This window comes from Rhincodon typus, chromosome 21 (genome assembly GCF_021869965.1).
Source record: "Rhincodon typus isolate 14 chromosome 21, sRhiTyp1.1, whole genome shotgun sequence".
NCBI classification, from domain to species: Eukaryota; Metazoa; Chordata; class Chondrichthyes; order Orectolobiformes; family Rhincodontidae; genus Rhincodon; species Rhincodon typus.
In genome coordinates, this window is record NC_063352.1 from 6524121 (window position 1) to 6538492 (window position 14372).

At 42.6% G+C, this 14372-nt stretch overlaps 1 protein-coding gene across 2 annotated transcripts in view; it reads right to left on the reverse strand.

The window, feature by feature from the left end:
• The window catches only part of mfsd1l (major facilitator superfamily domain containing 1-like), a 28414-nt gene that overhangs the window by 9869 nt on the left and 4173 nt on the right, over positions 1-14372 (reverse strand). For both annotated transcript variants that reach the window (XM_048609468.1, XM_020534022.2), the window contains exons 3-8: positions 11379-11488; positions 8072-8127; positions 5924-6067; positions 2498-2656; positions 1087-1202; positions 778-878 (exon numbers count right to left, since the gene is read on the reverse strand). In XM_048609468.1, the coding sequence (XP_048465425.1) occupies positions 778-878; positions 1087-1202; positions 2498-2656; positions 5924-6067; positions 8072-8127; positions 11379-11488 (686 nt within the window). The remainder of the gene's footprint in view (positions 1-777; positions 879-1086; positions 1203-2497; positions 2657-5923; positions 6068-8071; positions 8128-11378; positions 11489-14372) is intronic.

A 14372-nucleotide genomic window follows, 5' to 3' on the forward strand; every position in this document is an offset into this window, starting at 1 on the left:
CACAAAAATAAAAACCAGCAAAACACTGACTTTTCCTCTCTTTATTTCTGAACTCCCTTCCCCCTCCCCCATTTCTGAAGGAGGGTCCTGACCCAAAACATCAACTTTCCTGCTCCTCTGATGCTGCCTGGCCTGCTTCGCTCCTCCAGCTCCACACTGTGTTATCACTGACATTTTTCTGAAGCCTTGTTCCTTAGCGCTTTTCTTTGTGGTTATTTCTAATAATTACACATTTAGACAATTTAGTAATTTTCTCGTGAAGTTACTGTTGTGCAGCCCCCAACCCCCAGCTCTGTAAGGATGAGAAAGATTAAAACGTGGAGACCCCACTGTGTGCAAAGGTTGGCTAACACCAAAACGGGACAGAGGACTGAATCACGGGACAACAAGGTGTAGAGCTGGATGAACACAGCAGGTCAAGCAGCATCAGAGGAGCAGGAAAGCTGATGTTTCGGGTCTAGACCCTGAATCTTGTCTGTGCATGTGTGTTCAGGACACACTCCCATGACCAGGTTTAAAGAACATTAAAAGAAAAGGTTTCTGCACCAAAAGCAAAGTGTTCATTTTTGCAATCTTCCCTTGTCTATAAAGTGACCTTGGTGCATGATGGCTGCACTCTTGCACTGAGGGATAAGTTTATTCTTGGGACAAGGAGAGATGACTGCATTGAAACTCTCAAATACTCACATCCCGCAGAAAGATCAATGGGGTCCAAGAGGAATGTGGCACAAGTGCTTCAGGCTCTGGACATTTTTAAAACAGGTGAACACTCCTCACCTGGCATCAGCGACGAAAGGGAAGATCCCATTGTAAAAGAACATGATGGTGACCACAAGGAGCCAGTAGCGAAGAGACAAGTGACGAATATCTCGGAAACGCTGAGATGGAAGAAAAGAAAAATGGTAAGTCAACAGGATCCTGGAGGAGATTGGAAACTACAGTCAAGTCGAGAAAGTACGTGTGAGAAAATCTCATGGATCCCTCCATCAGGGACCAGGGATCCTGCTCCATTTCAGATAATAACTGCTGAGACAAATACAAAACTTTTACAGAAGACTGAACCCCTGAAGTCCTGAAATCACGCACCACTTTTTTAGATTCCTCTTGAAGGAGCGCATCTAGTCCAAGCTGTTTTGTGCCAACTTTATCCAGGACACTAACAATGATGGCGGAGAAAAAACTAAGAACACACAGCAACATACCTGAGGAAACGAACCAGACGATTGATTAGGTTATAAGCAGAAACTGCACTAGTCCAAAAACTCAGACTTTTTTCCCCACAAAAGAATTAGTTCACAGGATGAGGGCAACGCTGGCCAGGCTACTATTTGTTGCCCATCCATAATTGCCCAGAGGGCAGTTAAGAGTCTGGAGTCACATCAGGTATGGGCTGCAGATTTCCTTCCCTGAAGGACATTAGAGAACCAGACAAGTTTTCCCGATAATTGGCAACAGCTTCATAGTCATTATTAGACACTTAATTTCAGATTTTTTTTTTTTTTTTTTTTTTTAAATCCATCTGCCATGAAAGGATTGTAACCCAGGTCCCCAGAACATTACCTGGGTCTCTGCATTAATAATCCAGCAATAACTTCACTAGGCCATCACCCCCCCATGGCAGTTGGGCCTTGGACTATTGCCAAGTGCAGTCATACCCTTTCTTTTAAAACGTTCCAAATTCCTTCAGAGGCATGGACACTGAACCAGAGGAAGACAAGGACAAGAGTAAATTTTGGAAACGGACTGTGAAACCCCCTATTGCCAGTCAGTGAAGGAAGGAACTAGAGCCAGTGTTTCCTCAATTTAGATTTATTCAGAGAGAAACGTTACAACTCTCACCACAGTTCAGTAAGTGACTTCATATGCATTTCAAACAACAACCCAATCGTTACCCTCCACCAATCTTAAACACAACTATTATATAATAAATAAGGAATGGGATTGAGGTAGCTGAAACCACGACAGGGAGACACTAAGCTCATGGAGTCAACAGTTATAAGGCTAGAAATGTTTACTGAAGTAGGGAGATAGGAGGCTATGCAATTTACTGAACATCTTTAGAAAGAGTTTGCTAAATGTAAATCACTGCCCAGGTACCCACCTTCCTCCTTCATACAGTTAAAGGTACCATTAACGACATTGAGCCAGTCTTAAACACCAGGTCGACATACATACCACAATGTATAGTATTTGTATTTGCACTTGTACTCTGATATTGATCAATTAATTAAAATAAACATTAACTAGTGAACATAATCTGGATACTTACCAATGACTGCAGCACCGACCCCATTTAGATTTACTCCCATCGTATGGCATAAGACCATAAGAAACAAGAGCAGAAGTAGGCTATTTGATGCCAATTTCGCTCCATTCAATAGGATCATGGCTGATCATGATCAATATGCTTTTCAGATATTTTCCCCCTTTCAATTTCCTGGAGCTTAAAAATTAAGAAACTTCTCCCCCTCAAAACAAAAAAAAAATAAGTTCTTACCTCCCCAAAGCGTCCATTGAATCCCAAAGTTTCTCTCAAAGGAGGGAGTGAGGAAGAAGTTGAGGACACTGCCCAGACGAGAACAAGTCAAGTGTAGGCCGAAAGCCAGCGAAAGCTCCCTACCTTTAAACCAGAAGGCAATAATTCGGTCCTGAGCAACTGGGATGGGGGGGGAGAAATACAAAAAAAAAACACTTAGAAAACAGGAGCAGAAGGCCATTCAGCCTTTCAAGATCCCTCTACTGTTCAATATGACCAAGGCTGATCTTCTAACTCAATGCAATACTGCTGCTCTCACCTGATGCCCCTCGACATCTTTACCCTGTAGAAATCCATTCCTTCCCTAAATACAGTGTTCAGCCTTCACAGGCTCCTGTGGTACAGAAATCCACAGGTTCGCCAACCTCGAAGCGAAGACGTTTCTCATCTCAGACTGAATGGCCTGACACTGTAAAGTCCTTGTCATGGGAATCCTCTCTCTCAGCCAGAGGAAACATTATTTTCCCCCATCCATTGTCCAACGCTGTCAGAACTTTGTGTGTTTCACCGAGATTGCCTTTCGTTCTCTAAACTCCAGTGAATAAAGATCCCTTCTCCCCTCATATGACAAACCTGCCATTGCAGGAATCAGTCTGGTGAGCTTCTCCTCCACTCCCTTGGTGTTGACTAGATCCTTTCTCAGGTGGAGAGATCAAAGCTGCACTCAATACTCCAGGTGCGGTCTCACCAAGGCATTGTATGATTGCTGTAAGATTTCTTTGCTCCTGTACCCAAACCCTCTTGCAATGAAGGCCAATACACAATTTGTCTGTCTAATTGCTTGCTTTTAGTGACTGGTGTACAAGGACACCCAGATCCCTTTGTACATTAAGTGATGACAAATTGGGAGTAGTTATAGAGATCCCTGACATTATGTTTTTCTTATGAAGTGGGCAATTACACATTTATCTACATTATACTGCATCTGCCATCAGTCAAACTGTGTACATGCCTCCCTCCCACCCCCAGAAGCCTCTATACATTCACAATCCCGCCTAGTTTTATGTCATCAACAAACATGGAAATATTAATTCTGATTCCCTCACCCAACTTGTTAATGTATGGTGTGCAAAAAGCCGGAATCAAAACACTGAACCAAGGTGGTTTATTTGTCTTTGCCACCCCCCACTGCTCTAAAAATAACATTTATTTTGACTCACATTAACCGATTCTTAATTCCTGCCACTTAACATTATCACCAAACCCACATGCTTTGATTTTGCAGATATTCTCTAATCAGCCTGCTCAGAGATGTTAATACACAGGTAGGATGTGAACCCAAGCCTCCTGGCTCAGAGGTAGGGACACTACCTTTGCACCACATGCATTGATTTTTTACATTAATCGTTGATTAAGTGTTAAAAGCAGAGTTACATATCATTTGGGAATGCGGGTGCTGAATGGGAGTCACCAACCCAGGCCTCGGAGGAGAACCACCATTTGGGGAATTCTCAGCACCTCCCCCCACCCGCCCAGACAGGGCGCAGGGTTCCTTCTGAGCTATAAACCGTGTGGCTCAGAATCCTTCAGAGCAGGTTCTTTAGAAAGAATTCCAATGCAGACAGAGAGCAGAATAAATGAAAAGAACTAGAAGCCCAATCTTCAGACCTCACCAAGAGTTATTATTTAGGGACTAGTTGTGCACAATCAAGCCTAAGAAACAGATTTAAAAAAAAAACAATATCCACTCAAAACATGCATGGGGGCTAACCAGCTTTACTTTCCGCACTACAATTTCTCAAGTTCAGTGAGCTTTTCTCAAAACTCTAATTACAGTGCAGCAGACAACACACATTCTCTCATGACACTGGTCGAGCTCCTGCCTCTGTACAGATCTTTCTACAGTCACGTGACACTGACATCACCATTACACACTCTGCTGAGACCATGACTCAATCAAAAGTCCCCCATAGTCTTAGCAGACCATAGGGCTGCTCTTTCATTATAGAGAGAGTCAACTGGTGGTGATTTAACCGGAAGGCCACCAAACCTCAGGCAAGGGGAGAGGTTGAGAAGGTTCCTTGATGGTAACCTCAGCCAGTGATGGGAATTGAACCCATGCTGTTGGCATCCCACTGCCTCACTAACCAATTCTCCAGCCAACTGAGCTAAACCAAACCCCAATGACTAAATAAAAGTTAGTGACAGATCCATTCTGTAGGACATCTTCATTCTGCTGACTGTCAGCAAGAGGCCAGATTGACATTGCCTTGCTACGTCTTGAGGAGCAGAGGCAGCAACATCACCTCATTTACCCAGCAACACTGCCCAATAGACTAGAGGCCACCTTCAGCTGCTCTACTTCCAATCTTCCTTCAAGGAATGCTGGGTGTCGCTGGCTGTGCCCATCCTAATTGCCCCAGAACTGAATGGCTTCCTCTGCCATTTCATAAGGCGATTAAGAGTCAACTACTTTGACAGAGCATCTGGAGCCATGTGTAGACCAGACTGGGCAAGGATGGTAGATTTCCTTCCCTAAGGGATTAAGTGAACTAGATGGGCTTTTACAGCAACTGGTGATAGTTATCATGACCAACATTATTCTGATTTATTCAATAAATTTAAATTCCACCAGCTGCCATGGGAGATTTTGAATTTGTGCCCTCAGACTATGAGCCTGGGGCTTTGAAGGACTATCCCAGCGACATTAGCACTTTGCACTAAGTACATCCAACACAGATACAGAACATGCTCTGATTGTATCACTACAAAGCAACATGGAATTTGTAGAAAACAAGTCTAGTCTTCTCAAGGATTCAGATTTAAACTTTTAGTTAAGGAAAAACGTCCATCCCGGAAGATAGTAAATTATATTTGAGACATTGCCAGGTTCTTGACTTTTGCCAATAAAAATCAGGGTTATTCCAAAACAAATCAGGTTTCTGGCATGGACTGAAGATGCGGCAAAGCATAGCACCCACTTATTAAAGCCACAAAGTCATCGCATAGCTACTAAACACAGGGATGAGCAATACATGTTGCAGCTCAAAAATTATGAACCTACCTGCTTTCTTTAAAGATACTGCCTACATTGAAAAAAGCTTCTAAAATGGGCAATTGTATGGGATACACAAAAACTAAACGTTGTGAACTGTAATGTAAAAAGAATCCATCAAGCATAGTCACGGCTTCTGCGATGTACTACATGTTTGTCCATTTCTTTCCATTGTGGAAGATCACATTTCCAAACTGGCACTTTCCATTCAATCCTTCAGGGAAATAGAATGAATACAGGGAGGGAGAAATATTTACAGTAAATGCAAGATTACCCTGGAAAGTTAACATTGAAGTATTTTCAATTGTACGCATATTAAAAATGGTTCAATACTAATCCCCTTATCTAGTTAATTCACAATCTATTACAATTAGGCCAAAACTGGTACTTACTGATGAGCGATCCATTGCTTGAGCCAAAGAGAAGCCGGCCAATGAGCATCAGAGGCAGAAGGTAACTTGTGCCCTTGAAGTGAGATCCTAAAGCAAAAGTAGCCGAGCCCAGAACAATAAGGAAGGAGAACAAGTTGATCCCAACTACAGGGGGTAGAAACAGAAACAGAAACAGAAACAAACAATACCAATTTTCATAAGAAAAAAATTCAATGTTTAAATAACGATAAAGGTCAAGGATACAAAACTGTTCAATGGTGTTCATACATCTTGTTGTCGAACTTTACAATCCTAGCGACCTACTTCTTTTCAAATGCTGTAATAAAAATCTCAATCACATCTCAGTCCACAAACTATGGTTTTAAAAAGCCTTGAACTACTGCAAAAAGAAAGAAGGTTCTTGTCAGTTCAGTGATTTCTAATCAATTGTAATCTGGAGTCTGCAACAGCACACCCTATAAAAGATACAAAAAAAAAAGTCACTGATAGCAACTTGCAGATTTGTAACTGTCCGGGTGTGGACTCCTGAAATTGCTGTCAGTTTCTAAATAATAAATAGTGAATGCTGCCAATTTTGTTGTCATTACTACCGCAAAATCTGAGCCACGCGTATACTTTCTGTCATCATTAATAAAACCGTAAAGTTGATTTCGCTATGGCGTTTGAACATATATCATTTGGATTTGCCTACTCATATTGTTACAGCATTCAATCAATCATTAGCACAAAAAGTCATAAAGACAAACTAGTTCCTGCACTTTAGCAATCCAGCTACTCTGGATGGTCATCAGCCTCCAGAAAGTTAAATGTCTTGACTCTGGCAAACAACATATCTTTGAGATGATACAATGTGCAGTGCATTGCAAATTAGTCACTCGGGTTTCAGCTTGAAAGAAGTCAGTAACAAGCCACAACTGATGCCTGAGGGGGTTTGACGGTCCTAGTGGAAATAGCAGTTACCCAAATAAGAACAAAGAACACAAGAAATAGGAGCAGGAGTAGGCCATCTGGCCCCCCGAGCCTGCTCTGCCATTCATTAAGATCATGGCTGATCTTTTCATGGACTCAGCTTCACTTACCCCCCGCTGCTCACCATGACTCTTCATTCCTTCACTGTTCAAAAAATCTCTGCCTTAAAAACATTCAACAAAGGTAGCCTCAACTGCTTCACTGGGCAGGGAGTTCCACAGATTCGCAATCCTTTGGGTGAAGAAGTTCCTCCTCAACTCCGTCCTAAATCTGCTCCCCGTTATTTTGAGACTATGCCCCCTAGTTCTAGTTTAACCCAACAGTAGATACAATCTTCCTGCTTCTATCTTATCTACTCCCTTCATAATTTCATTTCTATAAGATGTCCCTTCATTCTTCTTAATTCCAATGTGAGAGGTTGAAGCTCAAGTAGCTGTTCAGACAGGTCCACACAACTGCCTCATCTCTATCCTCAGCTCCTTGGGTAGGTATCTGTCTGCTGAGCTCTCTCTCCGAACATGGATGCATTGACTTCCACTTAACTGTGGAACTTCTGCTAAGACAAGGAATTCCCAGTGGAATGGCCAGATCCTGGAAAGGGAGCTTTGACCTCTACAAGCAAAATATCAGGTGGTAAAACGGTGGTGGGGTGGGGGGAACAAAACACAGGAAGGAAAAAAGAAATTAAAATCAAACATTAGCTACATTGTAACATGAGCTACATTGTAACATGAGGAATGCAGTGTCAGAAATCCAAAAGTGGCCAAAAGACAAAAGCTAGAAAAGTGGTACAATTAAAGTTAGCTGTACAACCAATAGGCAATGTTTTGTGCAAGAAATAAGGAACAGTACTGCACTATTGGGGGAATAACGGAATTCCAAGATTTAAAAGCCACAAATAAATAAGTTTGAGTTGCTGTTGAGGTTTGTAGGCTGGAGAGACAAATCCTCTACAGTCCCCCAGGTTAGAAAAACACCTGCCCCAGGTTTCTCCCATCCACCACTACTTAACCCATCATTGATGGATAACTCGATTTTGAAATGTCTTCAATTTCCAGGGGCTATAACAGGATTCAGCCCATTAACCTTAGCATGAGGAGCGTACATTTAGATTGTAAATCACCTCTTCTACCAGGCAGAGGTGCTCCAGGTTACCCTCCCATGTTCCTTCAGACTCACCACGACTTCCCAGCTTGTCAGTGAGGAAACCAGACAGTGTCACCACCACAGCATTGCTACAAGAAAGAAAGTAGGATTATGAAATAAAACGCAAAAACCACCAAGAAATGTTGAACTTTTCAAAGCACTAAATGCTGAATTGGAGCTCTTCTTTGCCCACCCCTTTCTTCCTTGGCACCCAGTTGACCACTGGCCTTTCTGAGCCCATTTTCAACCCTCCCCATCTCCATGCAATCCCACTGTATCTAGGCTTCTGTGGAAAGAAGCAAAGCGTTACAGTCTTTGGCAAAGAGATTCTACATTAATTGGGGCATGAAGAAGGGACAATGTTAAATGTCTGCTAAATTTACTCAGTCTTCACTCCTGGCCACAGTCCTCTATCCAATAGGCCAAAGCAAATGGCATTTAATGAGTTTAATGTCTCTGTGCCAATAGGACGTTGAGGAATCTGATAAACATTGTGTACGTGATCAGAATCACTTAAAACTAGCACGAGAACTGCACGCAGCAATGAAACATTGATCTTGGACTCGAAATTCACTAAGAGTCCATGTTACAAAATCCATAATCCAGACAGGAAGTTGGAGTTGGAAAGGTGAGAGCAAACTCTTCAGAGCAGCAATGCCAACGTCTGCTAATTGCAAAGAGTGTGTCATTAGGAAAAAGATGACAAAGTTCATAAGATAGATCAGCAAGGGAAAAAAAAGTGTGAGTACCCACACACAACCAGCTCCAATGTGCTCTTGATCTTGTATTGTATTAATCATTGTAATTTACAGTTTAAATTACAATACAATATTGTATGATCTTGTATTGATTTCCTGCTTATTAATGAAAGTACACTGGTTGTAATGAACGAGGACTGAGTTTGCCCCATGCGGCTGGAACGGGCATTGACGAAATTGGTAACATTAGTGAAGAACTACATTATGGGACAACAAAATGGGAAAGTAATGGTCAAGAACTTTATTGGTCAGTGCATTGAATATAGGAGTTGGGAGGTCATGTTGCGGCTGTCCGGCACATTGTTTAGGCCACTTGTGGAATACTGCTTTCAATTCTGTCTCCCTCCTATAGGAAGGATGTGTGAAACTTGAAAGGGTTCAGAAAAGATTTACAAGGATGTTGCCAGGGTTGGAGAGTTTGAGTTATAGGGAGAGGCTGAACAGGCTTGGGTATATTCCCTGGACTGTCAAAGACTGAGGGGTGACCTTATAGAGGTTTATAAAAATCATGAAAGGGCATGGATAGGGTGTATAGACAAGGTCTTTTCACCAGGGGTGGGGAGTCCAAAACTAGAGGGCATAGGTTTAAGGTGAGAGGGGAAAGATTTAAAAGGGACCTAAGGGGTAACATTTTCCATACAGAAAGGGGCGAGTATGTGGAATGAGCTGCCAGAGGAAGTGGGGGAGAGGTTGGTACAATTACAACATTTAAAAGGCATCTGGATGGATACGTGAATAGGAAGGTTTCAGAGGGATACGGGCCAAATGCTGGTAGATGAGATTAGATTAATTTAGAATAGGGGGTCAGCATGGATGAGTTGGACCAAAGGGTCTGTTCCATGCTGTATAAATCTGCAACGTATCTTTAAATTAAACGATGCTGGAGGTGAGAGTACAGTAGCTCATTGTTCCTGTATTTATTTGTATGCCCTCTTCACTGTAGCATTGAAGGAGATGAGGGAGCTGGGGCTAACGCCCCAACAAGGGCTTATGTTTATTCAAGGATGGGCTTGAACAGGGGCCTAGAAAAAAATGCCGACCAAGTTCCCAAACTGACTAGTCCCATCTGTCCATGTTTGGCCCATATCCCTCTAAACTTTTTCTATTCATGTACCTATCCAAATGCCTTGTAAATGTTGTAACTGTACCTACATCTACCACTTCGTCCGGTAGTTCATTCCACATACGAACCACCCTCTGTGTGAAAATGTTGCCCTTCAGGTCCCTTTTAAATCTTTAACCTTAAAAATACGCCCTCTAGTTTTGAACTCCCCTACCCTAGGGAGAAGACCTTAATTATTCCCCTTATCTATGCTCCTCATGATTTTATAAGCTTCTGTAAATGGTTACCCTCAACCTCCTGCACTCCAGTGAAAGAAGTCGCAGCCCATCCTTACAACTCAAATCCTCCAGTCCCAGCAACATCCTGGTAAATCTCTTCTGAATTGGAGAGGGTTCAACAATATCCTTTATATTGATCGAAAAACAGTATTTCCAGCACTGATTCTTGGAGAACCTCAGAATCAACCAGCCTCCAGTCTAAAAAACAATCACTACCACAATTCTCTATCTTTTGTTCTTAAGCAAGCTTCTTATCCAATGTTCACTAATGTCCTTTAGGGAAAGGAAAACTGCCATCCTTACCTGGTCTGGCCTACATGTGACTCCAGACCCACAGCAGTGTGGTTGACTCTAAACTGGGCAGTTAGGGGTGGGCAATAAATGCTGCCTAGCCAGTGACACCCTCATCCCGTTAATGAATAAAAGAAAAAGAAAAAAATCTGACACTGACTGTCCTATTCCACGAGCTTATTTGGTTGACTGACTAGTGCTAGAAAACGGCATTTGAATAGACAGACATTTGATGACTGGTGTAGTGAACGATGGGCCAAAGGGCCTCATTCCATGCTGTAAAGACTCCACTACACTAACTCTATGACTACTGTATTGACTGCATACAGTCAACTCCAACCTGAAGTACAGGATCATAGAATCCCTACAATGTGGAAACAGGCCCTTCGGCCCAACCAGTCCATAACAAACCTCAAAGCATCCCACCCAGACCTACCCTGCTATAACCCACCTAATCTACACATCCCTGAACACTACGGGCAATTTAGCATGGCCAATCCACCTAGCCTGCACATCTTTGGACTGTGGGAGGAAACCGGAGCACCCGGAGGAAACCCACGCAGACACAGGGAGAATGTGCAAACTCCACACAGACAGTCGCCCGAGGGTGGAATCGAACCGGGTCCCTGGCGCTGTGAGGCAGCAGCGCTAACCACTGAGCCACCGTGCCGCCCCTTATAACTCAAATCCTCCAGTCCCAGCAACATCCTGGTAAATCTCTTCTGAATTGGAGAGGGTTCAACAATATGATGATGTTCAAACAAGATGATGAAGAACATACAAATTAGGAACAGGAGGCAGCAACTCATCCTCTTGTGTCTGCTCCATCACACAAAAAGATCATGACTGATCCGTAAGTCTTTCGAATTCCACTTTCACATCTACCAGCCTACCCCTACAATCTTTTCCTTTACAGTGCGTACTTGTTACAGGGTGCAGAGGTTACTCACGTCCATGCGTAGATAGCATAGAGAAGATTGTACTGCTGTGGGGTCATCCCGAGACCCTCGACACAATTTGTCGTCTCGTTGCTCTCAGTGGAATTGAGGCAAGTGAGATTCTGGAAAGGCAGACACCAAAAGTGGTTACGTAGGTACAACAGAAAACATCGGATCAGGACAAACACCCACCTCTAACATCCTGAAACATGTCACATTCTATTTACTTAGCCATTGAGCTCGTAACCAGAATCTCCAACCATACATTTTTAAAGTTATTTAGTCCCCATCTGTACAGATCTAGTTTGTGTGACTCAAATAGTAAATACTGAGCACCCAATGCAAGAAGAACTGGGGCGGATGGTGGTTCAGAGGTTAGCACTGCTGCCTCTCAGCGCCTAGGACCTAGGTTTGATTCTAGCCTCAGGCAACAGCCAGTGTGGGGTTTTGCACATTCTCCTCGTTTCTGCTGGGAGCTTCAGTTTCCTCCCACAGCCCAAAGATGTGCAGGTTAGGTGAATCGGCCATGCTAAATGACCCGTGGTGTCCAGAGGTGTGTAGGTTAGGTGCGTTAGCCATGGGAAATGCAGTGTTACAGGGATAAGGTAGGAGGATGGGTCTGGGTGGGATGTACATCAGAGGGTCAGTGTGGACTCATTGGGCCAAAATGGCATGTTTCCACTCTGTAGGGATTCTATTAACTGGAAATCTACTAGATGTTCGAAAGTTAATTCACATTAAATTTATAGGTAGCGAGAGGAGAAGGTTATTGTGGAATGTATCTATTGTATTGCAAGAACTGCGTTGATTTAATACAGTTTAAATTACAACAAAAGTCAGTAACATTACTGCAAGAAATCCATCCTTACAAGAGACTAATGGACTAGTCCATTAGATTGTGTGGATCAGTTTCTATAACTTGTCATTGCCATTTCAAATAGGGCTCAAAGCAGTAACAATAATCACCATGGTAACAGATCATATGCAATTCTAAAAATCATATTGTGAATAGCCCTAATGTTTCAGCACACACTACCCCACGGTAGCTCATTTCAGACGACTAACACTCTGAATAAAGAATTCTTCTTTGAAATGGTTGTGTGCGCATTTTCTTTTCACTGTTTACATGCTCGATTTCTCCTTTTCCAATTTGGTAATTAATTATATTTAAATATAATCATAATTAAATATTTATATAGTATAAATATTTTTTACAACTAATGAATTGAACCGGATCTTCTGCTAACATGAAGCTTTGTGTTGATAGTTTATTAATTATATTTAAATGTATTTAATAATTCATTATTAAATATTAATTAATGTAATAAGCCTTCATGCCAATAGGTTCAAAGCTTCACGGCAATAGAAGATCAGGTTCAATTCATTGGCTGTGGAGAGAGGAATACAAAGAGGAAGCTGTCATGACTCCCAGATATCTTAAAAGCAGCCTTCACTTTCTCAGCTCATAGTGACATCTGATTCAGGGAAAGGACAAGATGGAAATCCACTGCTGCATGCCAGACATGCTCAGCAGGTAGAGTTCAGTGAAACACTGACTAAGGATACTCCAAACATTCAGGATATTGTAGGCAGAGTTTGCACCTTGAGGTGACAGACAGAATCTGGCAGCACCAGGTCACACTTATACCCTTGGAACAAATCAGGCAACATATCCATCCCAGTGGTAAAGGAGATAGGACCATTTGGCCCATTCACTGAGCTCCGTGATTTCATCATACAGCCATACAGCTTGGAAACAGACCCTTCCGTCCAAATAGTCCATGCCGAACATAATCCCAAAGTAAAACTAGTCCCTAAACCTGCCTGCTCCTGGACCATATCCCTCCAAACATTTCCTATTCGTGTACTTATCCAAATGTCTTTTAAACCTTGTAAATTGTACCCACGTCCACCACTTCGTCAGGAAGTTCATTCCACACACGAAAGACCCTCTGTGTAAAAAGATTGCCCCTCATGTCTCTCTCCTTTCACCTTAAAAAGGTGCCTCCTAGTTTTGAAATCCCCCATCCTAGGGAAAAGACATCTACATTAACCCGAGAGACAGTAATAACTGCAGATGCTGGAGTCAGAGATAACACAGTACTGAGCTGGAGGAACACAGCACCAGGCAGCATCAGAGGAGTAGGAAAATTGATGCTTCCGGTTGGGACCCTTCTTCAGAAGGGTCCCGACCTGAAACATCAACTTTTCTGCTTCTTTGATGCTGCCTGGTGCTGTGTTCCTCCAGCTCCGCACTGTGTTACCAAAAACCCTATCTATACTTCTCATTATTTTATAAACTTGTAGAAAGTCACCTCTCAACCTTCCTATGCTGCAGTGAAAAAAGTCCCAGTCTATCCAGTCTTTCTTTACAACTCAAACCTTCCATACACAGCAACATCCTGTTAAACCTCTTCTGAACCCTCTCCAGCTTAATAATATTCTTCCTGTAACTTGGCAACCAGAACTGGACACAGCACTCCAAAAGAGGCTTCAATATCCTGTACACAAATCTCAACATGATTTCCCAACTCCTATACTCATGATTTGGCATCTGCCATGACACAAGGAGCTGGTGGTGTAGCAGTGCCATTACTGGGCTAGTATTGCAGAGCTCCAGGCTCAGGTTCTGAAGACATAGGTTTGAATCCCACTGCATCAGATGGTGAAATCCTGAGAATGACCCATTTATTCCTTCTGTCTGTTCACCAATTCCCAAATTATAGGAACATATTACCCCCAGTCCCATATGCTAAAATAATTGTTTATCAACTTCCTGCCTGGGACCTGATCAAAAGCCATTTGAAAATCTGAATACACATTTACTGCTGTTCCTTTATATATCTCCGATAGGTTTGATTTACTGATTTCCCTTGCACAAATCCAAGTTGATTCTGCCCAATCATATCTGCCTCGGAAAGGCTGCCAACATCAGAGACCCCTCCCACGCTGGTTGTAATCTCTTCCAACCTCTTCCATCAGGCAGAAGATACAAAAGCTTAAACA